Below are 26,413 nucleotides of genomic sequence, written 5' to 3'. Positions count from 1 at the left end.
AGTAGCAGCTATACACATAAATACTGCTAATTAAAGAAGTTGTTCTCTGCACTTTTTTGGAAAGAAGAACTTTTACTTACTGGCTTGCAAGTTTGCATGCAAGCCACCTCACTGAAGACACTAACTTTTGTAATATCTGTTAGATAATTGGATCTTGATAATAGAACAAGTGTCCTTTTTGGTGAGGTATCGTGCATGTGTGAGTGCGTCCACTATCCTTCTTCTGGAGTATGGAGTGTTGTGAAAGAAAACATTTGTGCTACCCTTGAAGGGGCAAACACTGGTAAAAACTAAAAGACAAGAAACTTGTGGATATCAATCCCTTGTACCTTTGATTGGGATCTATAACTAGATCTTTTGGCAGTACTGTACAATACGGGTGTAAGATAAAGTCTAGTTGCACGGGGAGCATACGATTGAACTGAGCATTATTAGATTCGTATTCGTACATCTATAAATCACCCATGTTTTCCAACACCACATTTTCCCTTTAAGTTTTGAGAAGGCTTCTCTGCATTAATAAACTCTCGTCCTTTTTTTCGCTCTTTCTTTTTCATTTTTTTTTTTTTTTTTTTTAATTTCTTCCCCCTCATCTTCGAGGGCTTTCTTCTTTTTTATTTTTCTTTTTTCTTTTTTATCTTTTCTTCTTTCCTAATATTCCCATCTGTATAAATAATTAAACCAATCAAAATGCAACAACAAAGGCTAAAACAGCAGCAGCAACAACAACAACAAGCTTTGATGCAACAAGCCATTCTTCAACAACAGCAACAACAATCTCTTTATCACCCTGGTCTCTTAGCTCCTCCTCAGGTAAATCTTTATCATTTGATTTGATCTATTTGTGTCTATATATACCCCTAGGGTTTCTTCTGTTTGAAAAGTTGTGATTTTTATACCTTGCCTGGTTAAATTAGTTTTTGTTAATATCACACGTGCCCTTTTTAATTGTTAAAGTAAATTTATTATTATTATTACCATTTAAGAAATTGATGTATATTAAAACAGTAGGGAGATGAACTGAGAGGTTAGGACTTAAGAAGTGATATTATGCAATGTGATTAAACCCTTGAATCGTTTTTGTTCGATTTGGAATGCAACACCTATTCTCTATTGAAATTTACTGAGGAATGTGTGTTTTGTCCTTTGTTGTAGAAATGTTTTCTGTTGTTTGTTAATTTTGCACGCGTAAAACAAATTTTACTCATTTTTCTGTTTTATTTGTGTTCTTTGTACGGGTAGATTTCTAGGGGCTAGTTTTTTTTTTCTTTGTTTTTTTACATTTTCCTTTTGCAGATAGAGCCGATTCCAAGTGGAAATCTGCCTCCTGGTTTTGATTCAAGTACATGCCGCAGTGTGTGAGTGTTGTTGGGACACTTTCTTTTCTTTTTAATTTTTTTTTTTGTTTCTTTTCTTCATGTGATCACATACTTAGATGCTTAAGCAGAAGGCATGTATGGATCCATTTTTGTATTGGTTCTTTGGGACCATGCTACAATTCTGTGAACTATGGTCAATACCCTCTTTACTGTTTTTAAGATCTTCCGTAGTTTTTCTTTTACAATTAAGAGCCCAAATGGTTATTTAAGAGTTAAGAATTTATCCCAGAGTATTTTCTGATAGATTTGATGCATTTCTAGGACCATTGTCAACTTGCATTAATGCTTATTACTGTAAAAATATATTTGGCTCTATCTATGTGACTAATGGTCTTTAAAGAATGCACTAAGGTTATCTCTATAACCGTAAATTGATCTTGTTGTGGCATTTTACCGTTTACTATGTATTTCACTTGTCGACGAGTGTCACACTGGGCCACTAGTTTTGCCAATCGAGATTTGTATTACCTTCTTCAAATCATTCTGGATATGTTAGTTGACACAAGAAACATATGATGGTTTTTAGTAATTGGGGTTCTAATTGGCATTTACTATACTTATTACTATTGGTTAACCTGGTTAAAATCACCCTAGTACTACGTGCTCCTTTTAATCATTAAGTGAAAAATCTGTCGTTTCTATTTCATCAATTTCTTTAATCGTTACCATTTTTATCCCCTGTATCTATTTACTGATCTAGCCCTGTTTAAGCTGATGTGTCATGACATATACACTTTCCTTATTAAGATGTTTATTGGAAAGCGTTTCTTCCTTGAGAATATCATTTCCCTCTTTTGTGTAGAAAAGTTGGGCACATATTGCTAAGGTTAATTGGCTTTGGCATATTTTGTTCTGAAATTGAAAATTATCTAATATCATAAATGTACTGATGCATGGTGTGTTTGTACCATTTTGGTTTCCCAATTTGGATAAATTGCTTTCATTAACTGTTAACTGATTTTGTATACTTTTGCCATAATATATAGGTATGTGGGTAACATCCATTCACAGGTAACAGAACCACTCCTTCAGGAGGTTTTTGCCAGTACTGGTGTTCTTGAAGGATGCAAGCTTATTAGGAAAGATAAGGTCAGTTTTTCAACTTACTGATCTGTTTAATCAAAGTTGTGTACTTGTATGATATCAGAATATGGATGTACCATTTTAAACTGATTGATATAAATGTAAAAATGAAAAACAGCAATTGTTGCTATCTACCTCATGCAAAACTTGGTAGATGCTTTTGAGTCGGTGAATGTACATGTTTGTTCTTGATGAGTGGGAGTTCAATGACTTCTTATTTTTTTCCCTTGACATTATCACTTACTGACTTTTGTCTCTGCAGTCTTCATATGGTTTTGTTGACTACTTTGACCGCCGATCAGCAGCACTTGCTATTTTGACTCTTAACGGGAGGCACCTGTGAGTTGAATGCCATTAGATATCATTTCCATGATGTTTGCTTCATTATCCTGTGTCTTACTCTGCAATATACAGGTTCGGGCAGCCTATCAAAGTCAATTGGGCATATGCTAGTGGTCAGAGAGAGGACACTTCAGGTTTTTTCCGACACTTATGTTAATATGCCCCAAATTGTTTCCTGGCATTGGTCTATGATGATTCCATGTGACATTGCTACTGTGTTATATAGGTCACTTTAATATATTCGTTGGTGATCTAGCCCCTGAGGTTACAGATGCTACCTTGTATGCCTGTTTCTCTGCTTTCCCTAGTTGCTCGTAAGTTATATAATGAACTTCTTCAAATTGTTTCCCCCATTGATGTTAAGCTTTCAGCACATGTTTAGTTAGTACTTGGAAATAAATTGCTGAGGTTGGCTTTTTGATAATGGTTGCAGTGATGCACGGGTTATGTGGGACCAAAAGACTGGGCGTTCAAGAGGATTTGGGTTTGTTTCTTTTAGGAATCAACAGGTGATTGAAGTGCTTTTTTCTTTTGATGTCAATTTGAATTTGTCAAATTCTGGGCCTGTTTCTTATTTTACTTATGCTCTTTTGGTGTTTGTCACAGGAAGCCCAAAGTGCAATAAATGATTTAACTGGTAAGGGAATCTATGCAATTTCTTCTTAGTTTTAACTTTTAACTTTTAACTCTTTAATGTTTGTTCTCTTGCTTAGCACAAAGTAAATCTTGGTTATTCCTCCGATATCTGAGAATAACGGGATATTTTTCCTAATAGTTTTGTTTTTCTAATCTCACACATGTTATATTGCTTAAATTTCCTTGTCCCGTATAGTAAAAGAAAAAAAAAGGAAAGAAATGTCTAGTAGGTTATCTTTAATTTGTTACACATCTTTTGGGCATTTGATACTTAGGCCTGACACATAATGCTCAGTCTATCGAAGCTCCTGTTACTGTTATCAATACGCATATTGGTGACATCACTGTTGGAAATGTTGATACCAGACTCAGAGACCTCCTCCATATTTTTCCTTGCCGTTTTACCGTATTATCTCACATTGCCACGCCTGTAGTTGTATTTTCTAAACCAACTTTTCGAATTAAAAGTAAAGACAGTCTGCATGTCAACAATTACATTTATTACATATATTATTAATTCGTTAGGATTATCATAAATTCGCGTGCAATTGATTTTATGTGAGATTTGAATATATAATCCCATGCATCTTCTAGTTTAATAAATCTTTTTAATCTTTGAATAACAGTTGCAACATGGCACCCGCTTGTCAGTTGGTTGTGAATGCTGTTAGTGTAGTCTTTTCTGCCCCCTTCATCTTAACTTGCAATTGATCGTAGTTGAATACCTTTTAATTATATAGTTGTAATGTCTCTGTTCAGGAAAGTGGCTTGGCAGTAGACAGATACGATGTAACTGGGCAACAAAAGGTGCCGGCAACATGGATGAAAAGTCAAACTCAGATGCCAAAAGTGTGGTGGAGCTGACAAGTGGAACTTCAGGTGTGTGTTTTTTCTGAATGAAATGAATGTGGACATGTGTTATAGGTTATTGACATTAATGGTCTGTCTGTGTTAAATGAAAACATCATAGCTGTTTGTCATTTAGAAGAAACAAACACAATATTCTTAGGAATATGTAATGGTAGTTTTCCCATAGGTTTAATCACTAGAATCTCGTGTTAAATGCACATAATCAGGGTGTATGGTGCCCCCCCCCCCCCCTCTCTCTCTCTCTTCTCACTCTCATCCGTTTCTCCTTCTACTCACTTGCCCGCCCCCCCTCCTCTCTCTCTCTCACTCTCTCACTCTCTCACTCTCTCACTCATCCCTTTCTCCTTCTACTCACTTGTTAACTAACATCAAGTTTACCTTTCATGCTCTTGCAGAAGATGGACAAGAGACGGCTAATGATGATGCTCCAGAGAACAACCCCCAGTTTACCACTGTTTATGTGGGCAATCTTGCTCCAGAGGCAAGAAGACATCTCTCTTATTCACCCTCTTGGTTGTTATTATTTCAGCTTTTCTAACCAATTGGCATTTATGTTTATGTCATAAAAGTTAGTGGTATCTTAGGTTTCCTAGGAAGAAGGCCTGGGATGTTTTTTAAAATATTAAAGACACCTTTGGCTGTGAATGTTCCTGTCTCGCCCCCTCTCTAAAGAGTTCTGTAGAATTTCAGCAAGCTTAGTAGCCTGTACCATTTCTTGTTTTCAAAGGGACATAGCCACTGATGTCATTTATTTAAATGTCTCAAGCCGCAAAGCTTCTGGATATGTTATTTTTCTCAAGGGTTATCTATACCATATGATTGCAGGTTACCCAGCTTGATCTCCACCCCACTTTTTCATATGCTTGGTGCTGGAGTGATTGAAGAGGTCGCGAGAACTCAACGAGACAAGGGCTTTGGTTTCGTGAGATATAGCACTCACACAGAAGCTGCAATGGCTATTCAGATGTCCAATGGTCGCAATCTGTGTGGCAAGCCAATCAAGGTGAGCTTCTAGGAAATTATTGTTGTTGGTGCTTTATGATTTGCTTCCTGACGTTGAGTGTTCTCGGCCTTTTCTCAGTCCCTGTGGTGCTTTAGTACTTTTATATCGTTGCTAATACACTGTGATAGAAGTTACTTGTGTTGAAGCTATTACATCCGAAATAAATCATCTGCAGTTGAATTTATTTAGTTTTTATCATTTTAAAAGATGATAATCTATGTAACTGGCATCTCCATAAGTAAGTAATCCGTTTCTTCCATATTGTTATGACATGATTGCCTTATGGTCTTTGATTGCTTGCCTCCCCCTTGTAAGTATCCCTTGTGTTATTACGTGAGGCACAGTAGATATTGGTTAAAATAATTGGTGGTGGAAGTTGGTGTCAGTGAGACACTCTTATAGAGGCAACTTGTATTAATGATACCAAGTTCATACATCAGTGTGCCCACACCTTAATATTTATTTTCTTTTCTTTTATATTTTCTTTCATTTTTCCTTTGTTTTTTCTTGTTTGTGTTTTAAACAATAGATATAGTACCTTAGAAGTCTCCTACCCCCTCACATCGCTCCTTTCACTTAATCTTATGCCGAACTGTATGGTTAAGGCGGATGTGTTGGGACAAATAGCGGAGTAGATGTATGTAGAGGAATAGGACATCCAGAACTGATTTGTTACATGCGTAACATTTTTGATGAGGCATGGAATATCCATATTAGAATTTGTTCTCAAGGCTGATTAACCTTTAAAGTCGGGAAAATTATACTTTTGGTGTACATGAGGATTGGGCTACCATGATCCTCGTGACAGCGTCTGGATGCTGTTTAATAAAAGAACACAAAATGTCACTTAGCTTTTCCTTGATTTTCAAGAAGGATGACCCCTTGTGAAATTGAATAGTTCGTTTACCGCCTTAAGAACCCCCATTTATTATTTTTATTATTATTATTATTTTTTTTGCTAACTATAACTGTATAACGTATTATACTCTTAATGACATGTTCCTTGGATTGTAATAAGGTACCTTTTATTGCTTTAAGAAAGTGTTCTCATGTTCAGATATCAAATACACTTAACTGTTCCAATTTAAGTACAGAGTCTAGAGTGAATTGACAAATCACAAAACGGGGTCTGTTCCATTGTTAACTGCTCCAAGTTCTACTGCACTTTTTTATCCTTCAGATGGGACTCGTAATTGTGTTATTGAATCCAGACGTGTTACGTTTACTCATAGTAAACTTTTAATTTTATGTAATCTTGGTTTCAAGTTTCAACATTGGGCAACCTATATTTCTTTTATTCTTTGCAGTGTTCATGGGGTAGCAAACCAACTCCACCAGGGACCACCTCTACCCCTCTCCCACCTCCCGCCGCAGCACCATTTGGTATGTCAGCCAATGACCTCTTGACCTATGACCGGCAGCTGGCATTGAGCAAGATGGGAGGAGCTCATGCTCTTATGCACCCTCAGGGTCAACATGCTTTCAAGCAAGCTCCGATGGGCATGGCTGGCTCAGCTGGGGCAAGCCAGGCAATATATGATGGTGGATTCCAAAATGTTGCTGCAGCTCAGCATCTCATGTACTACCAGTAATAAGGTGGTTTGCTCAGTTGCTCCTATGGCGGGTCGGAGTATGTTCCATAATATTCTAGTAGCCTTATAATATGTCTTGTTTTATTGAGGACGTATTTGTTATTTGTAGCCGCATAATGATCTTGGCATGTGTATGGATATTGCCGATATATGGTGTGTTGCTGTGGGTTATGTAGGTGCCATATCTAGGGACACCTTGGATCTATTATGAACAATAGTTTGACATGTATTTTCAAACCCCCCCCCGGGGGGCGTCTCTCTCCCTATATATTTCTCTCATATTTTCTGGACTGACAAATATTAACTGGTCGTGTTTGTCTCTCTCTACCAAATATCAGCAATCTTTTACCTAGGTTATTCTCACTGTTGAACCGTTATTAAGTTGGGTCGTACCCAGAGTAATACGTGTACAGCTTTTGTAACTATGTAGTCATTTACTTCTATGACTGGATGTTGCAAATTACGTTGTGTTTTTTTATTGTACTATTAGAAATTGAAAGAATATTAGGAAAACATAAGATTATACAGTGCCGGCCCTGAGGTAAATGACCCAAGCGGTATTTTATTATCTTGGAAACACCCATAAAAATACTCTATCTTATAACTAACAAAGTTTTTGTCCTATTCCAATAACTGTTTCAATCCAATAATAAAAAAGAAACAACAAATAAAAAAAATCGAAGGAACTTGAAGAATGCCCAAAAAACAAATTGTCTTTTTCTTCTTCTAGAAATTGTTTCAAATTTGATTTTCTTTTTCTTATTGCAATTACTTTTTCTTCATAATTGTAGAAGGGTTGAAGGAGTTTAGTAGAAATATATCCAATTGAAAATTTCTCAAGCGAAAAATGAGAATAACAGCAAGGAGCTGTAATGAGGAAAAAAAAATGTATTAATGGCTTATGAGTGAGAGGAGGAAGACTTATTTGTTTTCACAAATTTTACAATTTTACTTTTTCTAATTCCTTTCGTTGATGTGAGTGGGAGTGGCCCAGAGAAACCTGATCTGATGGAAATTGACAACGCTGGTGAAATCAGAAATACTATAGGGTGAAGTCGTTTGACCTCTTGACTTAAATGGATTGAATATCCCTGATGCCAATGAAGTTGATACGAGTGATGAGGTTGTCGTTATGGTACTACAGAATTTTAATTTGAAGGACTCAGGTATCCCTGAGCTGATGGAAGTCGCTTGCGGTGAAACTGGATTGGCTTAGACTGAGCTGATGCAGCTATTTTATTTAAACGGCTTAGACAACCCTGATTTCAATTAATCCCTCAATACCTGATAACCCAACTCTTTATATTAAACTCTTTGGCAATATTTACTCCTCTTTATAAACAATTTTAAAAACCAAAAAATACTAAACTAACTCACAATTAGAAAATCCAAATTTTTATCTATATCTAAAAAAACAAATAAAACTCTTCTGTCAAATAACAAAATCACTCACAAACATATTCAGACATGATGATATTTTCACATATCATCTTTCCCAAGATATTGTTAGAGCTCTAGCTAAATTGGGGAAGATGAAGTTTACAATAGAAAAAAAACAAAAAACACTAAACCAACTCACAATTGAAAAATCCAAACTTTTACCTATATCTAAAAAAACAAATAAAACTCATCTGTCAAATAACAAAATCACTCACTAATATATTCAGACAAGATGATATTTTCACATATCATCTTTCGCAAGATATTGTTAGAGTTCTAGCTAAATTGGGGGAAGACGAAGCTTACAATAGAGGAGTCCACAACCCAAACCAAAAGCATTGTTTTTTTTTTATAGGTAATAAAAAACTAAAACAAATTGCATCTGCAGCATCCATTGTGTATTTGTGGAATAATGCGCAGTTGGATTTAACTGAGGTGCGGTAGTTCGCCATATATAAAACTTTTGGTACAACATCTGACAAGAACTTTGAGCCTCAAGTTTATTGTATTTTTTAGAAATTGTGCACTTTCCAAAAGTTGGATTTTTATAAAGGAGGTGCGTTTGAAATTAAGATTACCAGATAAACATAGTAAGTATTTGTTTCTTTTTATTTTAATTCTAATGTGGGTTATTTGCTTGAAAAAAAAACAAAAAAAAATCCTCTGCCAAATAATATAATCACTCACAATTCCCGATAACCCAATTTCTTATTAAACTCTTTGACAATATTTACTCCACTCGTTACAAACAATTAAAAAAAACAAAAAACATTAAACCAACTCACAATTAAAAAACCCAAACTTTTATTTATATTTAAAAAAACAAATAAAACTCTTCTCTCAAATAACAAAATCACTTCACTCGCTCTTTCTTTGATTATATTGAATAACACAAGTTTTTTTAAAAAATAAATAAATAAAAAAATAAATTAATGCATATTCTATTGTAATGTCAAGGCTGACATTAGAGAAGCATTATCATTTGGAGACTTTTTGATGCAAACATAACTTACAAACTCCTCACTCTGATGCTAAATGGCGTAAGTAACTAAATTATTTCGAGTTGGTTTGCTAACTTAGTCTATAGGCAGAAAAGAAAATGTAACCGAGCTTGCCAGAGTGCTATATTTGTGTAAGAGTGAGGGTAGCTGGTGGGCTCTAGCTGAAGAGTTTTTAACTGAACATGAGAATTGCAAGATTTCTTTATAAGCTAAATCCTATTAAAAACAGTTGTTTACGGCAAATATACCTTCTGTGCTCCCTTTGATCACTTTATGCTACATGAGGAATTTATTATTATTATTATTATTATTATTATGTGTAATTAACGTGGAAACTTTATTTGTTTCCAGACGTTCTAGATTTTTAGATGACATTTATGTTGCAGCGGATCGCTATATTAAAATTGCACTGAAGCTCGCTGTGGCATGTTGTTGAACCAACTGGCAACATGCGTTTTAAAGCCTTAAAGTGCATAACTGAATGTAACAAGAATACAAGTCCGAAATACTGTATTATTGGTTAAAGCACTTCCGGTGAACCAAATCAAGACACGTTTTTAATCACCCTTGCGCCCTGTATTATTGGTATTATTGTTGCGTCGTATATAGTTTTGTTTTTGCCCCGTTTTCAGGACTAGAAGGATTGATTTCTCCCAAGACCCTTGGCCATTAGCTTGTGAGTTTTCCCCGGCTGGCAACATTTTAAAGCTGCTTGCTTCCTTTCTAAAAGTTCAGTGTTAATTAGGCTGTGTTTGGTATGACAAGCAATTTGTTTAGTAATGTACTGTTTTGTTAAAGCTAAGAATCACAATTATGTTTCAACTTACAAGTATCATATAGGGTTAACTAGTATTACCCCCACTAGATGAGCCAATTAGGATTTGGATGAGAAATTAGGATCTTTCCCCAAATACACCATAAAAAAAAATCAAATTGGGTTGATCGTGTTTGTTTTTTGTGTATTGGAAGAGCCTAATTTCCCATCTAGTAGGGAGTAATTTTCCATCTAGTAGGAGGGAAATTCTAATTAGGGCCCTTAACAAGATTGATAGTCGTGTATTCACTTATCATATGAACTGACAGACCTTCTAAAGTGATTGCTCCATTAGAATTATAATTCTCATATATCTGTTAATTGGATCATCCAAGTCAACGACTTATCTTTTCAGTATAAGCTTTAGGCTTTACATCAACAAGCAAAATTTCCTTATTCTAAACTCAGCCGATAAATTCTGATATGTATATTTTGTTTTTCCACAAAATTGCGCACTGCCTCAGTCAGAATTACCACTGCAGGTTAAGCAACAATAACACCAGTGAAGAAGAGGTTGTCCCTAGTATATGGAGAGCTTGAAACGTCTGCAGTTCTTGAAAGTTCAGATCCACATTTCTCCTTACGCTCATCGATAGCAATTTGTCTGCACCGGCATTCTGCACTACAGAATGCTTTTTCTCCTCTGCAGAAAGTAACATCAGCTATTAGAATACATACTGAAAGTTGTGATGAATTCATTTCATGCATCAACTGGGGCTCATTTGCAAGCTTATAAAGATCAACTTAGTACTTTGGTAGAACGGATTACTGATTTATCTCTGCATACACTACAAATAAAATAACAAATTACTCAAAGAAGTACTTTTCAGACACCAGATTGGCAGATTATTATAAAATGGTTTGGGAAATAGTCACCTTTGATCTGGTTTGAACACCATAACAGAGGTATCAAGTTTTTATAATGTTTTAATCATTATGAATTTGTAGATCGAACACACAAATCAATTCTTTTCCCAAGCTTCCCCGAGGGATTGAAGGTAACAATAGTGGTAGCCTAACCCCGAGTGCGCGCAAGTTGCACTAGGCTAGCATCCTGGATCCATGTTTAAGGTCATTTAAAAATTAAAACGTTTCTTGTTTCCATAAAATAATGTAAAAATTCTATCCTTATTTTTCTTTTCCCCAAAAATCAACCAAACAACAATCGCGAAACTGATGATTTCCCACTCCCCCACTCTTCCCAACCCCTCTAGACATAGATACACATACACTCACAACCCATACTAAATAGAATATTAGATTGCCCCATCCTCAAAATCAGATTTCATATCCTATATTTAGGTGTGTAAATGCATATTTTTTTTGGCCTTTAGGTGTGTGTGTATATATTTGACTTTGAGTTAGAGACATGACTTCTATTAATGTTCCAGTACTTCATAGTTCATACAGCAATCACTATAACTAATTGTCACCAACTAACAATTTTTTACTACAAAGGAAAGGTTAATTAGAAGAGTAGAGAGAGTGTACCTATACATGTATATATCAATTCCATGCAGCTTTTTCCTACACAAATAACATGAACTGAGGAAGTCCAAGGTCGGAAAGGCCGTTTTCACTTCCAAAGTCCTCGGCGGGGATTCACAGAAAACAGCTACTTTCCTCGATCTCATATCTTCACGACAATTTCTGTCGTGTCCAGCACCAGTCTCCACACCTTTGTCACAGTACGTCTTAGTGGTGGGCTTGTTATGTTTATGCGAAGTCACATAAGTATAACTCTCCATACATTCTACCCTGGATTCTACCTCTTGTGGATGACTTTGTTCACATTTACTATAGATTTTAGTGGAACCATTAATCGGAATTGGATTGGATCTCAAGTTCGATCCATCCACCATAGTTTTCACCAAAACATCGCTGCTAGATTTCTCTAGAGCGGCGACAATTCCCAACCCGACGCCAGCAACTGGGTCAGAATTCTTCAAGGTTCTTGGTGATAGAATTCTAAACTCTAACGAGCATTTTGGACTTGTGATGGTTTCTGGATAACCAAGTCTGCCACTAGACATTAAAGGGTCAGGAAACTTGCCTATGGTTGCTGGGCGAGTTCTCTTGCCCAACATACCTAAACTAGAAAGAGAAGAAAAATGAGCGAGTTGGAGGTTTGGGAGCTGTTCAAATGTGTTCAGAACTCTTACAATTTATGGAGGAGTTTCTTAAAGTTTGGTTTGCTTTTTAAGCCCATAGATTCATATGGAATTATATGGTTATGATTGTTTCATAAAAAAACAAAAAGAAAGATTAATAAAATGGTATTTGAGTTGATGGTATCAACAAAAAAACTACCAAAGTATTAAGTATCATGAGTAAAATAATTGATGATGCTGATTAATAAGAAAAAATAAGGATTCCCAAGACGACTTTTACAAAACGTAATTGTCAGGTCATTATTAGATTCTGACGTCCATCTCCAATGATTGAGACCCATCCCCGGTATCTACACTCAACAATCTTATACATACAAAATATCAGGCAATAATCTTAGTTTGTTCTGTCTTAATACTTGCAAGTTAAAACAACATTTTATTTCAGTTACAAGTTATCTAATTCTAATTAGATATACCATTAGAACTCTTTATGTAGTTGTATAGAGGAGATAATCTCCCACTGGTGGGCATTGAAATAAATATAACCATTGGAATACACGTTGGTCGTCACGTACGAAAACTATATGAGAGTTCATATGACAATTATATTACGAATTATCAAATGATAATATTGTTTGAAATTATGAAAGTTCGCTTATGAATATAAAATGACTCTTTTTGGCTGGGGAGCTGATATTATTACTGATAACCTTGCTCATGGATAGCCAGATTTATCAAAATGTCAAATGAAGAGGGAGTAGCATTAGTGCAATATGTACAGAGTTTGTCCATACTATTACTGTGTCATTAAAATTTAGCTTCCTCTACTCTGAAATAAGAAAGTAATATAAACAGAAGGTTAAATGCCAATGAAATTTTCTATGTATGATCTCCTCTTCGCGCGTCTCGTGAAAAACGATTAAGCTATCATGAAAATTTTCAACCTATATTAACGAAAAAATAAATAAATCAACCTATAAAGAATTAGCTAGTGTGCATGGGAGTTCATGACATATTGATATGTAACATTGAAGATCAATAACTTATACGAAACTAACGAAAGTACTAGTGTGCAATAGTATGATAGATTGATAGTTGTTCAAGCTAGTAATTTCCAGGACGATGAATCATTGTAGTGGAAATTGAATCAATCGAACAATGGGCCAATGGCACATGTAAGTTAAACAATTGCTTCAACACTTATTTGTGTCAGCCTTGTTAGACATCAGAATGAAACAATATGAACATGCAAGATGTAATCGATCAACTAATTATTATTTAAAACAGCTTGTCTCCACTAATTAAATGTTATATGTTCATGTCTAGAATCAAAGAAATAAAACGATCCCAAACCAACTGCTAAGTGAGTAAGTGACTCGCTAGAGTTTAAGAAAATAATTCAAGACATGGCACATGCATGGTTGGACCTACATGTAAAATGATGATCATCATCACTATTATGTGATTGGAGGTGTTGAATGGATTGTCTTTGAGTTATCATACATCATTACTTTCTTAATTTCTTTACCTAAAAGAGAAAAAAAAAAAAAGATATATTTTCAATTTCCAGTTGTATTTTTCTAACAATTTAGGAAGATATAAGAGGTCGAAAAAAAGAGAAAACACAACTAAAAAGTTGATTCTTGTAAGTTTGAACCAATGATCGAATTATTCTCGAAAAATAATATTTCCAAAAGAAAAAGTGATTTTATACGAATGTTGGGTTGATTAAGAATCCGGAATATATACTGGTTAGGCACGTACAATTCTACCAATTAGCTTCTGAAAATAGTACTTACCGTGATAACAACGTTTGTTTATTTCATTAGCCTATTTGGCTAGGCGTCTGAAATTCGCATCAATTATGAAAAGCTTTCAATAATTTGCAAAAAGTTGTGAATATAACAACATAATTATTTCAAGTACAGCATTTGAGTAACAATTAGCAACATTACGTGCTAAATATGTATGACGAAGGGTCAGGGACCCAAATAACTCACTTATGTTAACAAAATTTCAAGACATGGTCACCAAACTGATGTTTGCTGTAGTTGGATATTGGTATGAAACCCACCAATTGGGTTGGTAAATTTTAAAAATAAGGCCTTTAGAAGATCGACTTTGGTTGTTTAGGTAGGTAATCAGAGAGTTCAGACTTCAGACTACCAAATTCACTATAGAACATATGATGCAAACAACCAAACCACCTATCAAAAAATTTAAAAACATTAACGTTAAATTGGAAATTCATATCTGCGGAGGAAAGTCGAAACCCATTTTCTATCCAAATTCAATCAGCATTTGACTCACACTCACTATTTCTTGTTTTTATTCCCTTTGCAAATATATCTCAAATTGTGAGGTTTGCAACTCGATAAATTCTGGAATTAGTAGTAAAATGTGCAATGTTAGTTTTAGTGAATTTGAGACCATCTAAAATGCAAATGCAAGCGATACTTCGATTCCATCGCCAAACTACAGAGGGAAAACATGTGATATCAAATGGCATACATGATACATGGCTCCATACCGTATAGTTTTTAGAACGAGTATTTTTTATACATTTTCTTGTACGAAAACTTTGTTTTTACCGACCACTGCCGCACAGCCTATTGGCGTATGGCAAAAAATGACACTCCATCAAGGTCTGTATTTGCTAAACCAAGTCCTTTAAGGTGATGGTGCCATATGGTGCATCAACGTTTCTACATTGCATTAAGCTCATTGTCCGACTTTTTTACTACACGACGATCAAATAGTGGTCAGCAAAGGTTGGACCAGTTTTAGACACGGACGCCTTTCGCTATTCAACCTACTAATAATTCATCTTCATTCAGCTTCTAGTCGCTTGCGTCTCAATCAGTTCCTTCAAATTTTCTGTCTTCAAGTCTTCTTCAACACCACATCAATTTGAGTCAGCAGTGCTATGTGGGCTTCTTCTACACAGTTGTCAAACTAACACACTTGATTTTTGTATATGTAATGAGCCAAAAATGATTAAATTTTCCTGCCCCACTTTCATTCTCACTTTTATTATGATTGAAAAAGCATTGGCTGCCCACGGTATGGCCATCTTTCAACAATGTGCTCTGCCTGTGTTACACTCCCATTGTATCGAAGCAAGGGCAAGACAATATTCTTTGTCCGTAAGGCCACTGATACTTTAAATTAATTGGTCTTACGCCCATAATAGTTAACGACAAACTTAGGAAGAACACTCCACAACGCCATTTGGTTGAGGACTCTAATTAAACGTAACGTTCTGGTAAATGATTTTTTACTATCTAAGACACTATGATGGCGGTCTTGAATAAATGCCAATATAACGTATAAACCAATCACATTGAAAATGAGTTGACATATATAAACCCCGACCAACTAATTCAATTCAATGCAATTATATTAGTAAAGAATGTTAATGTGTTTGAGATCGAACATTTTTTGCTCATAATATCTCCAAAACTCTAAATATAAAACTCTGCAACTGTATTTTGGGATCAATAACTCCATACACATCTGGTAAGATGAAATCATTAAAAGTCTAAAGCGCAGCTGACCCTTTTTTAGAAAAAATTTGAAAGGAGGTGGTTATTGGTCTTGGTTGCAAAGATATGGTTAGAAATCATAATCTTCATATAATAATGGACGATCTCATTTTTTAATAAGAATAAGGAGAAAAGTAATACCTATTTATTCGTATCAATGATCTAAAGCTTACTTTACTCGAAAGAATAATACCTATGAAAAGTGTTGCTTTCATCAGATAATTTGATAAATATATTCCCAATTTTTTTATAATATAAACTGTGGCTTAGAAGGTTTGTTGAACTAAAATTAAGTAAAAATTGCGAACATTGGTATTGTAAAATATTGATTCATTTATCGTTTAATTATCCGCAGATGACAATGAAATGTTCAACAACAGCAACATTAATCATTTTTTAAGCTACGAAAGCATTTTATACTTCTCGTGATGTATTTGTTTATGCTAAGGTAGCTTATCAACCAATGTACTCTTGAGTCTTGAATGCATAATTTTCTTTACAACTTTATTATAACTAGGACTTTGAAGTGATTATCGTTTACCACAGAAAACAAGGATGGCTGATTTCTGTGGGCATTGACATGAATTAGTCTTTTTGTAAACGTTCTTCTACAAAATGATATTATACACTTTCTGGAGTCTGGACTAGTTCTGGTGGGCAGCAATTGAAAACATATAGTTTGAACCCCCCTATGCTAAATGCCTCAACCTTACCGTCACCTCTCCAAATTCCACCTCAAGATCATTCGGCTACACTACCATCTACTGCACTTCACTCTCACCCTGGTCGAGTAACTACCATGAACACTCTGACTTAAGTGATCGTGTTTTTTTATTTTTTATTTTTTTTGGGGGGGTGGGGAGTACCCTTTTTTTTAAAAATGATTTAGGTGTCCTTTAGTCCTAAATCAAATTGAACCTTTAACTTTTCTTCACCTAACATGGGAAGTATGAAAATCCAAACCTCATTTAGCGTTAGTCTAATACCATCAAAGATTAAACTGGTTTGCAGAGATGAAAACCTGGTGAAGCAAACATCACTTAACTGGTGTATATCAATTATCAATAAATTCATAAAATAAGTCGATCATTCAGCTGAACTTACACGAACATTAAACAACTTATTATCCGCTACAAGGGTACAATAACCTACCTAACTGCCCCAAGTTTATGAATCATGGGATGAGGGTACACTTCAAAGTAGAAACCCCAAACCCAAAACGCTCTAAGCCTTGTGTAGAGGCCCATAAGCTAACTCACATCCAAAACTAAGACCTCTACTTGCAGTCTAACCTCATTATCCCGCTGAAAAGGAAAAACGAAAAGTAACCAAACAGAAAAGTTTAATCTAATTCCAATGTTGCAATGTATTTGTCATAGAATTTCGCAGCTTTCTCAAGATCCCCAATCTCAGTATAACAGTCTGCTATGGCTCCGTAAGCTTCTGTATTTCCTGAACTCTCTCCTCCTCGCTCAGAGATGGCCAACACCATTGAGTGGTAATTTACGGCATCTTTGTACTTACCTTTCCTCTGAAGAGATGCTCCTGAAGGCAGCAGAATCAAAAGTGTAAAGGAGAAACACACAAATGTACATTCACTAGAGGAAATATAAGTACAGGAAGAATTTCAACTAGAAAATTTGGATGCTGTCCTCTACAGCTTAGGAGAACCGAAAACAGCTCACAGCCATTACTTTCGTGATGTTTCATTGTTTCATGCAACGCGTGGGAAACAAAGATGATGCTATACTCAAAATAATAGAACACCCGAAAATGTGGGCATTTCATTAATTTCAAGGAACATATTAGAGCAAAACTACGAAGGATTTGACAAAGCCATATAAAAGCTAAATACTAGGTATTCCTTATATATTTATTGAAAGATATTTATTGAAAGATAATTATTTAAAATATTTCTAGTCTCGAGAATCAGATGCAATGATATACTTTTTTTTTTCAAGGTTCAGTAATAACCATTACATGAGATTATAGTGTCACCAACTGGCATTATAGGGTCAACCTATAACAATGAAGGCAGGCTGAGATAGTTGTAAAGAATTGAGCGGGAGTCTCGGTATGCAAGCTTTGTAAGCATGTCATTCTAATTTATAAGTGAGGGCTGAAACTACAGAATTGAAGCTAAATATTTGATATGATACGCATATGGAGTTCAGATCCACCTTAGCAAACACCTTACTGGACAAGCTATATGGCTCATGGTGTTCACACATTTCCTTACAATTGAAAAATTATTCTAGAACCCTGCATTGAGAAAGCCTTAAAGTAATAATCATCAAACATCTTTAATGGATGAGAAGCAAAAGATAGTTTTCTTTTGCACACACACACAAAAAAAAAAAATGTGAATAAAAAAGAAGGAAAATAATTCACCTTTAGGAGAAAAAAGTAGGCAATAAAATAAAGGTTTGACAAAAGAAAACAAACCTATGCCTCGAGCAGCTTTCTTCTCCTCAACAGGATCTTTCAAATCCTGTGCAAGCTCCAGAGCTATCTTAAATTCCTCAAATGCCTTGTCAGGATCTTGATTCCTCAAAAAATTCTTTCCTGCTTTTAATCGCAAGATCAAGTCATGCTTCCGTGAATCAATGATAACTTCATCCTCTGATATTCTAGCACCGACTGGAGCATAACTCAAGGAAGGGGCATAAGATTCAATTTTTGCTTGTCGCCGAAGAGCTGCATTTATCTGTCGCCCAGTTGGTCATTCAGGCGTTGTAGTTCTTCTTTCCTCTGCCGTGCAAGTAACCCTGTCAACAAAGCCTTCAGTACAGATATACTGTTCTCTACATCATGAAGAACCTTTCAAGTATGTCCAATGTTGGACTAAATATTGATATTTAAAAATATTTACTTGGATGGGAGAGAAATGATCCACATGATGCCCTGGCTTCTAGTTAGGGGTGGCAGTTTTGTACATGACCGGCTAACCCGACACGAAATTAGCGGGTTGGGTTGGAAAAAAAGGCTTTTGGGTCATTTAAGGGTTGGCCCGCCAAACCCGTCAAATAAATGGGTTGGGTTAGGGTCACACATGTTAACCCGGGTACTCGTTAGTATACCCGATTAGTTCCTAGGTCCAATGGGTCATCAACCCGTGACCTGTATGACCTGTTTTAAGTCCTTAAACATATATGTTTCCGGATTTTATTAAATCTCATCATCCCAATTACCTAAAAGAAAATACTAAAAAGAGAAGGATGAGCTGGCAATCCAGCATATAGAATGTTATAGATTCATTCAATAAAAGATATGATCACATTAACATTGAACGCTTACCCTAGTCTCAATTCTATAAAGAGAACAATGAAGCCGTCAAAGTCACATTCAAGTATTCAACCCCAATTCTCCTTAAGCTACTGCCCAAATTCCTCAAACCCCTTACCTTGATTTACTGGTAATTCATCTTTTATTTTTCTATTTACTTAGTTTATTTTATGTGGCTGGAACAATAGTATGAAAAAACTTCCAATAACATCTGGAAAGAATGATCCCCCTCTCTAAATTATTAATTAAGTTAATCCTTTTTATATCATTATGTTAACACTTCAATGTAGCCATTTTATAGAACGTGAACAGAATAGTATTAGATTCACTTTTTGACATCTCTAACTAAGTTGTTTATTCTTGCTGCTTGTTTTTATTCTTATAAATGGAGTTTGAAGTTGCTGAACAACACAATGTGACGCCAACTCATATTGATCTTGTAGACGTAGAGACCCAGTACTCCCACGAACCTGCAGTTCAAGCCACTTGTGCTGAACAAAATACGAACAATGGTAAGTCTCGTAAGAAAACTTCGAAAGCTTGGAATTGTTTTGAATTGTTACCGGTTCGTGCTGATGGGAAGGTCAGGGCTAAGTGTCGTAAGTGTGGGGTCGTTTATTTGTGTGACAGTAAAATGGGGACTGGTAATATGAATCGCCATATTAAGTCTTGCATTAGGAGAAATACTGCTGACTTAGGACAAATGTTTTTGTCTAATTCCGAATCTTCTTTGTCGATGAAGACCCAAAAGTTTGATCTTGAAAAGTTTTGAGAGAAAATGTATATGGCAATAGTTAGACATGATTTACCTTTTCAGTTTGTTGAATATCAGAGAATTAGGGATGCATTGAGCTATATTGATAAAGGAATCAAGTTAGTATCTAGAAATATTGCTAAGGACCACATCCTAAATATTTATAAGAAAGAGAAAGGAGTTGTTAAAGACTTGTTGCATTCCATTCCAGGAAGAATTAGTTTAACTTCTGATTTGTAGACTTCCATTAGCATTGATGGTTATCTTTCCCTCACTGCCCACTTTGTTGATACTAATTGGAAGTTACAAAAGAGAATTTTGAACTTTCGTTTCATGCCTACTCCCCACACTGGTATTGCATTGTCTAAGAAAATTTATAATTTATTGATCGAGTAGGGAATTGAAAAGAAGTTGTTTTCTATGACTTTAGATAATGCTAGTTCTAATAATTCATGTATTGGTTTATTGAAGAACCAACTTAATTTGAAGAATGTTTTATTATGTAACGGTGAATATTTACATGTTCGTTGTTGTGCGCACATTCTAAATCTTATTGTTCAAGATGGGTTGAAAGTAATTGATTCTTCTGTTGTGAAGATTAGAGAAAGTGTAAAGTATTTGAAAGGTTCACAACAAAGAAAGCAAAGGTTCTCTAATTGTATTGCACAAGTTTCTTTGGAACGTAAAAAGGGTTTGCATCAAGATGTTCTAGCTCGTTGGAATTCAACGTTTTTAATGCTTGAAAGTGCTCTTTACTACCGTAATGCTTTTATTCATTTAGAGTTAAGTGATTCGAATTATACTCATTGTCCTGTTGGAGAAGAGTGGAGTAGGGTTGAAAAGATTTGTCGGTTTTTCGATGTGTTTTATAAGGTGACTTGCATATTTTCTGGGACACAGTATCCTACATCAAACTTGTCCTTTCCCCAAGTGTTTATGGTGCAAGAGACTTTGGCCAAAGCTATAAAAGATGGTGATTATTTTCTGCGTTCCATGGCTGTTGAAATGAACCTTAAATTTGAGAAGTACTGGTCAGATTATTCTGGTATTCTTGCCATTGCTGTGATATTAGATTCTCGATACAAGTTAGAATTTGTGAAGTGGTGTTACAATAGGCTTTTTGGTAAGGATTCACCTCAATTGGATGATGTTTCTACTAAGTTGTCCTCTCTTTTTTGCTCAATATATGCAAAATGCTAATGAGTCTACTACCTCTTCAAAGAATCCAACAAATCATTCTCAGTTGTCTTGATATTGTTATGGAGGTAAAACTACATTTATATAGTTCTTTAAATATATTTCTATCAATTTTGTATTGTTGTAACTATGTACCACCTATCATATCTTATGATCCAGGATTTTGACACATTTGATGATGAAGAAATGTCTACTCACAACAAAAAAGTTAGTTAGAGTTATACTTTAGATGAACCAAGATTGGATAGGAAATTAGAGTTGGATGTCCTTCACTTTTGGAAGGGGAATCAGTATCGATACCCTGATCTCTCTTTGATGGCTCGTGATGTTCTGTCCCTTCCTATATCAACCGTTGCCTCAGAAGCAGCTTTCAGTATTGGTGGTAGAGTTGTCGATAAGTTTCGTAGTGCCCTCAAGCCTGCAAATATTGAGGCTTTAATTTGCACTCGTGATTGGATATTTGGACTGTCAGGTGTGTGATTCTTTTCTTTTTTTCTATTGTTTTTTGTATGTCCTGCCATGTTAATTTCTTCAACATCAAATGGTTTTCTTCTAATATAGATAATATGGAGCCCAATGTGGACGAAGTTGTCTTGAGGGCGTCACAAACTTGAACGTGACTGATAAGAATGGAAGAATTGTGGCGAGGTTGAAGAAAGTGGCTAATACAAAGGAAGGCTAGAAAGTTTAACTGGTGGCTTTTAATTTGGAGATTGAAGTCACTCAGAGTAGAGTAGTAGTCTAGTAGGATCATGTTGTCTTTGCAAAAGTAGTAGACAGTAATAATAAAAAGCATGTCTTTTCAATAAATTAAGAATTTTTAATGAAGTCGGACTTAGTCTATGTTTGCATTTATCATTTTATGTTTGCATTTTTTTAATAACAGGCTTGCCCACGAGGTAGCAAAGTAGACAAACTAGACATGGTTGTTTCTAGTTTGGTTATGTTTTTTTTTTAGGCTAACAGGTTGTTTCACTTGTTTGGTTCAAGCGTTCAGCCGATGTGTTTCAACAACTCTGCGCACTTTTGCAAGTTCTTTTATTATTTAGATTAATAAATATTCTTTATCCAAAAAAAAAGAACTTACGGGTTATCTGTTAACCCGATCCAAAATTGACCCGTTGGCTTAGCGGGTAACCCATTACATATGCGGGCTGGGTTTGGGTTTGACAAACTTGACACGATTAGTAATTGGGTCGGGTTTGGGTTTGCTCTCCTAACACGTGACCCGAGTATGACACGACACGAACCCGACCAAACACGACCCATTGCCACACCTACTTCTAGTCTATGTTAATGCACACAATAAACAAAACAGCATTTTTCTCAATGTATTAAGAATGCGCAGTTCATTAATTACACGAATATGCCACTCCATTATTCGAAGCAAATGCTACTACTCCAAATTTAAGCTTCATATAATGAGATAAAGAAACACACTTAAAATTGTTTGAAATAAGGAAAAAAGTAAACATAATTCTTTTTTTCAATAACAATATAAAGTGCAGATAGAAAGAATTGAACTAAACAATTTGTGAGGTTCACCATAGTTCACGTGATGTCAAGTAATCTAACCTCCAACAGTGGCCCCTATAACAGCTACACCAAGCAGTATTGGCATGTTGAAAACAGAGGTACTAGCTTCACATGTTTCAGCAAAAGCTTCAGAAGGCAAAACCAACATCAAAGAATTTGCAGCAGCAAATGCTTTTCCTGCGTGCTTGAATGACACCATACCCTGCAGTACACGCATATCCAGTCAATTGGTGGACGTTTGATGGTGTTGAGAAGGATCTAAATAAAGGGTTACACAGAAATAACAAAATGCAACAAATGTGTGTAGCTGAACTTATCACGATATAGATTTAACTGTAGCTAAACGAAAACACTAATTGAACTGAAAAGTGAAAACTTTAATGGGGTATAGTCTTAAGAAAAAGTGTCAATGACTGACTGAGAACAGGGTCCAGTGGGCATTGCTAGACACATCAGTTTCAGTGTCTCTTCTCCTCTTACAACACAGATGATAGATTTCCTATGTTAGGTAGATTTCTTTGAGAATTACCCCCCCCCCCCCAGTTTTTTATCTGCTCTGTAAAATATTCTTGTCCTTTTACAAGTGAATGCTTGTAAGGCTTTTGACTCAAACTTCCATAATTCATGCTATTCGTATATAGGATTCTAGAGCTACCCTGAGGTACATTTTGTTAATGTTGTTTGCCTCTTTTTTATCGACTTTGAATATTTAAAGAAAAACCTAAGTCACATTGACACAGATTCGCATATCGGTTGTCTGACATGAATAATGAGTGTTTGACACAGTGGCCATTTGAGAGGTTTGATAACTACTGTACTATCATATAGTTTCTTTCACGCACACACACACCGTCAAATAGTTTCTTTCACCAGTGTAATGAACATAAAAACATGAATTTGGAAAGACTCACCGTCATACCTGAAGAGCGAATATATGTTTCTAACGTTATAGTCAGAAGCATGCTTCAAAAAATTTTGTTCTACCAGAATACAGTATATCTTCAAGATCTGAACTTCCTGTAATGCGGCAAAACAGATCAGCAGCAAAAGAGGGAGAGCTAGCATGCTTACCAATACTAAACAACAGGAAAGCAATGAGTATAAAAAGCTCGAATAACTAAACTAATCTACACAGAAAATGATAAGATCCACTTAATTTCAAGTTTGAATCAACAATATTTAAAATCGGTAATAAAAAGTTTTAAGAGCCGGAGAATAATAACAAAGAAACCATACCTGACACTTAAAGGTGCAGACAAATCAAATGAAATAACAGCATAAACAGATTAGAACAAAAAAGCTAGAGTAGAGTCAATGTATATTATACCAAAACTATAAAACAGGAAATCAGTGGGTATAATAAGCAATAAATAGGGTGAGTTCACATATCAAAATAGCAAACAAGCCACAAACAAAAGATCATACAGAACTAACACATCTTCAATGTCTCACCAGACACAAATTTAAATAATGCAGGAAATGAAGAGAGTGCAGAGGAAGGAAGGAGCAAACAAATTTATAAATGGTTAGATCAACTGCCCCACTAGAAAAGCCTCCAGCCTGAGTTGTAAGTTCTTTCACTTGTCTAAAAGATGCCGATTTGATAAACCCACACTAATCCTCAAAAAACACAACCCCACGATCTTCCTATGCACATCGAACAACCCTGGGAAGTACACTTAAAGCACACAAGCTCAACTTGGTCTAGAGTCTAGACTGTAGAAAAACTTTACAACATTAAGCAAAGAAGTAGAACTGAAGAAGGTTCCTCACTGTAGCCAATCTATTCAGAATAAATATTTAGCCAAACTCTCTAAGTTCTGAATCCTACACGTGTGCATGGGATCCCCAATAGCGCAAAATATACTTGGTAAGAATATGATCTTTAACTTAAGTAAGAATATAATCAAAGATGACACATAAGAATAAGATCTCTGGATTATTTTCAGTCCTCCCCAATGGCTTACATAATTTCTTGCAGTATATGCTAAACCATCCCCTTACTCTTAGCATGTATAAAACAACTCTTTCCTATGCAATAAAATTCCAATCTAAATAGAAACAAATATATTAAATTTATTCCCCTTTTGTCAGGACACCGAAAAGCAGCTCTTAAACACAAATTCTAACGATGTAACAGTGAGGATCACTAGGACAAAGTAGTGAGTTGAAGACCACTCGATCGAGATTGCACGTAACCCAGTCAATTCACAAGTCTGCACAACAACATCTGTGTTTTTATTGTGATAATATAGATTTCTAGCTAAATATATATATCCAAAGGTTATAAATCCAAAAATTCACGAATAACAAAGTCTAAGTAGTAAGAATTAGCATGTTGAAACTCTAACCATAAATCAACAATAACCACACGACATAGTCTTAAAAGACGATATTCGAGATATGCATAAAAGGGATTGTCTAATACAAAAAAGAACCAGCCTCCAAGGCATTCACATCATCTTTGCATACACGTCATACAATGCAATTCTAGCTCTGAAATCTTTCCACTCATTTTGAAGGCAATGAAAAAGAATGTCGATAAACTTCTCCACTTCTCCTATCAGAGAAATATTCAAACAGAGCATCCTTTACAATATACACTCATGGTTTTTCCTAAAGAACTCAATTTTTTTTTCTTATTAAAACTTGTGTCGACATAAACCAGAGCAAAGATATGTGAAACAAAGGGGACATACTCCATAACAACAATGGTAAAGTTTTCTAACTAGTTATGAGAACATACAAAAATGACACAAGAAATTGCACAGAGCTACATGAACAAGGATCAAGTGGGGCAGTAATTAGTAAGCTACTAACATAATATACGAGTATAAGTATTAAAAAGAAAAAAAAAATGTAGTCGGGATAAAGTTACTGACCAATTGAATTAGTTAGTGTGGGAAATGAGCGAGGTGGACGGACGGAGTTTGGTAATACGGTGGAGCAGTGGACAACCAGAGCCATTGAGTGAGTTTGGATATATTTTTGGATAGTTTTCTGTTTTTCTTTTTCTTTTGTTTTCTCTTTTATTTATTAAAAAGGTATGCTTTTACACAAATGCACTTTCATATTTCAAAAACACCACTGCTCCTTTTGACCAAAAATCTATACTGATAAAAATTCCACTCATTGGGTAACTATATAGTAGGAAAATAATTTCCCACTTAAAAATTTGTCAGGAATATATCTAGTGGCAAAATTTTGCTTGTTTGCACAATTTGTAATATGTACCGGTGCTTGATAACACAAAATTTTCTACCAGCAAATAATTTTTAAAATTTATTTTGTATTTAAAATGGTTCGTACATATTAAAAAGTTAATTCATATTAATTACAAAGGAGTGTTCTTGATTGGAGTAAAGAAATATGTAATGTATCAAGAACACCAAGGATAACATTGACGAAAATGCAGAAAACAAAAGTTGCATAGAAAGGATTGATTTCTCTTGGAAGGACGTCTTCTGATTACAAAGGAGTTTGTTTATAATGAAAAGCAGAAGCATTGAAGTTTTATTTTCATCATTTCTTCTTTTTAAAAAAATTGTTATATAAATTTCAACAATGTAAAATGACTACACATATCTTCAGAAACCCAATGACCCAAGTCCAACTTGTGTTTCCGCCAAATTTGAGTTGAGTAGAGCAAGAAGAAAGGAATGTCACTCAAACGCCACCCATTCTACTTCACTCTCTGCTCTCTCTTTTCATTCTCCTCACTTCCCCAACTCTAGAAAATCTCTCCACCTGCATCACACCAACAAGCACAATCACACCACACCCGCCCCACTTGCACCTGTACACACCACACTACACCACATGCAG

The 26,413-nt window shown here is 35.3% G+C and overlaps 3 protein-coding genes across 3 annotated transcripts; 1 reads left to right on the top strand and 2 right to left on the bottom strand.

The window, feature by feature from the left end:
* Positions 1-486: 486 nt before the first annotated feature.
* LOC147512476 (oligouridylate-binding protein 1-like) lies at positions 487-7,134 on the top strand. The gene is given in 13 exon segments (XM_086595475.1): positions 487-813; positions 1,297-1,358; positions 2,366-2,468; positions 2,725-2,801; positions 2,877-2,938; positions 3,031-3,118; positions 3,238-3,313; positions 3,411-3,441; positions 4,200-4,319; positions 4,706-4,791; positions 5,136-5,156; positions 5,158-5,313; positions 6,621-7,134. Coding segments are annotated over 13 exon segments (1,290 nt in total). The 5' UTR covers positions 487-690; the 3' UTR covers positions 6,906-7,134.
* Positions 7,135-10,443: 3,309 nt separating this feature from the next.
* Positions 10,444-12,349, bottom strand: LOC147512475 (senescence-associated family protein, putative (DUF581)). The gene is made up of 2 exons (XM_086595473.1): positions 11,652-12,349; positions 10,444-10,803 (listed from the first exon to the last, which is right to left on the bottom strand). The coding sequence occupies exons 1-2, from the start codon at positions 12,245-12,247 to the stop codon at positions 10,644-10,646; spliced, it is 756 nt and encodes a 251-aa protein (XP_086451599.1). The 5' UTR covers positions 12,248-12,349; the 3' UTR covers positions 10,444-10,643.
* A 4,492-nt stretch (positions 12,350-16,841) lies between these two features.
* On the bottom strand, positions 16,842-25,608 carry FLU (Tetratricopeptide repeat (TPR)-like superfamily protein). The gene is given in 6 exon segments (XM_086595472.1): positions 16,842-17,361; positions 18,262-18,529; positions 18,532-18,584; positions 22,628-22,790; positions 23,500-23,605; positions 25,471-25,608. Coding segments are annotated over 5 exon segments (738 nt in total). The 5' UTR covers positions 23,551-23,605; positions 25,471-25,608; the 3' UTR covers positions 16,842-17,158.
* Between the last annotated feature and the right edge of the window lie 805 nt (positions 25,609-26,413).

Source organism: Coptis chinensis, chromosome 3 (assembly GCF_015680905.1).
Source record: "Coptis chinensis isolate HL-2020 chromosome 3, ASM1568090v1, whole genome shotgun sequence".
In the NCBI taxonomy this organism is placed as follows: Eukaryota; Viridiplantae; Streptophyta; class Magnoliopsida; order Ranunculales; family Ranunculaceae; genus Coptis; species Coptis chinensis.
The sequence above is the reverse complement of the archived record's forward strand: the minus strand, read 5'-3'. Positions and strand labels throughout refer to the sequence as shown.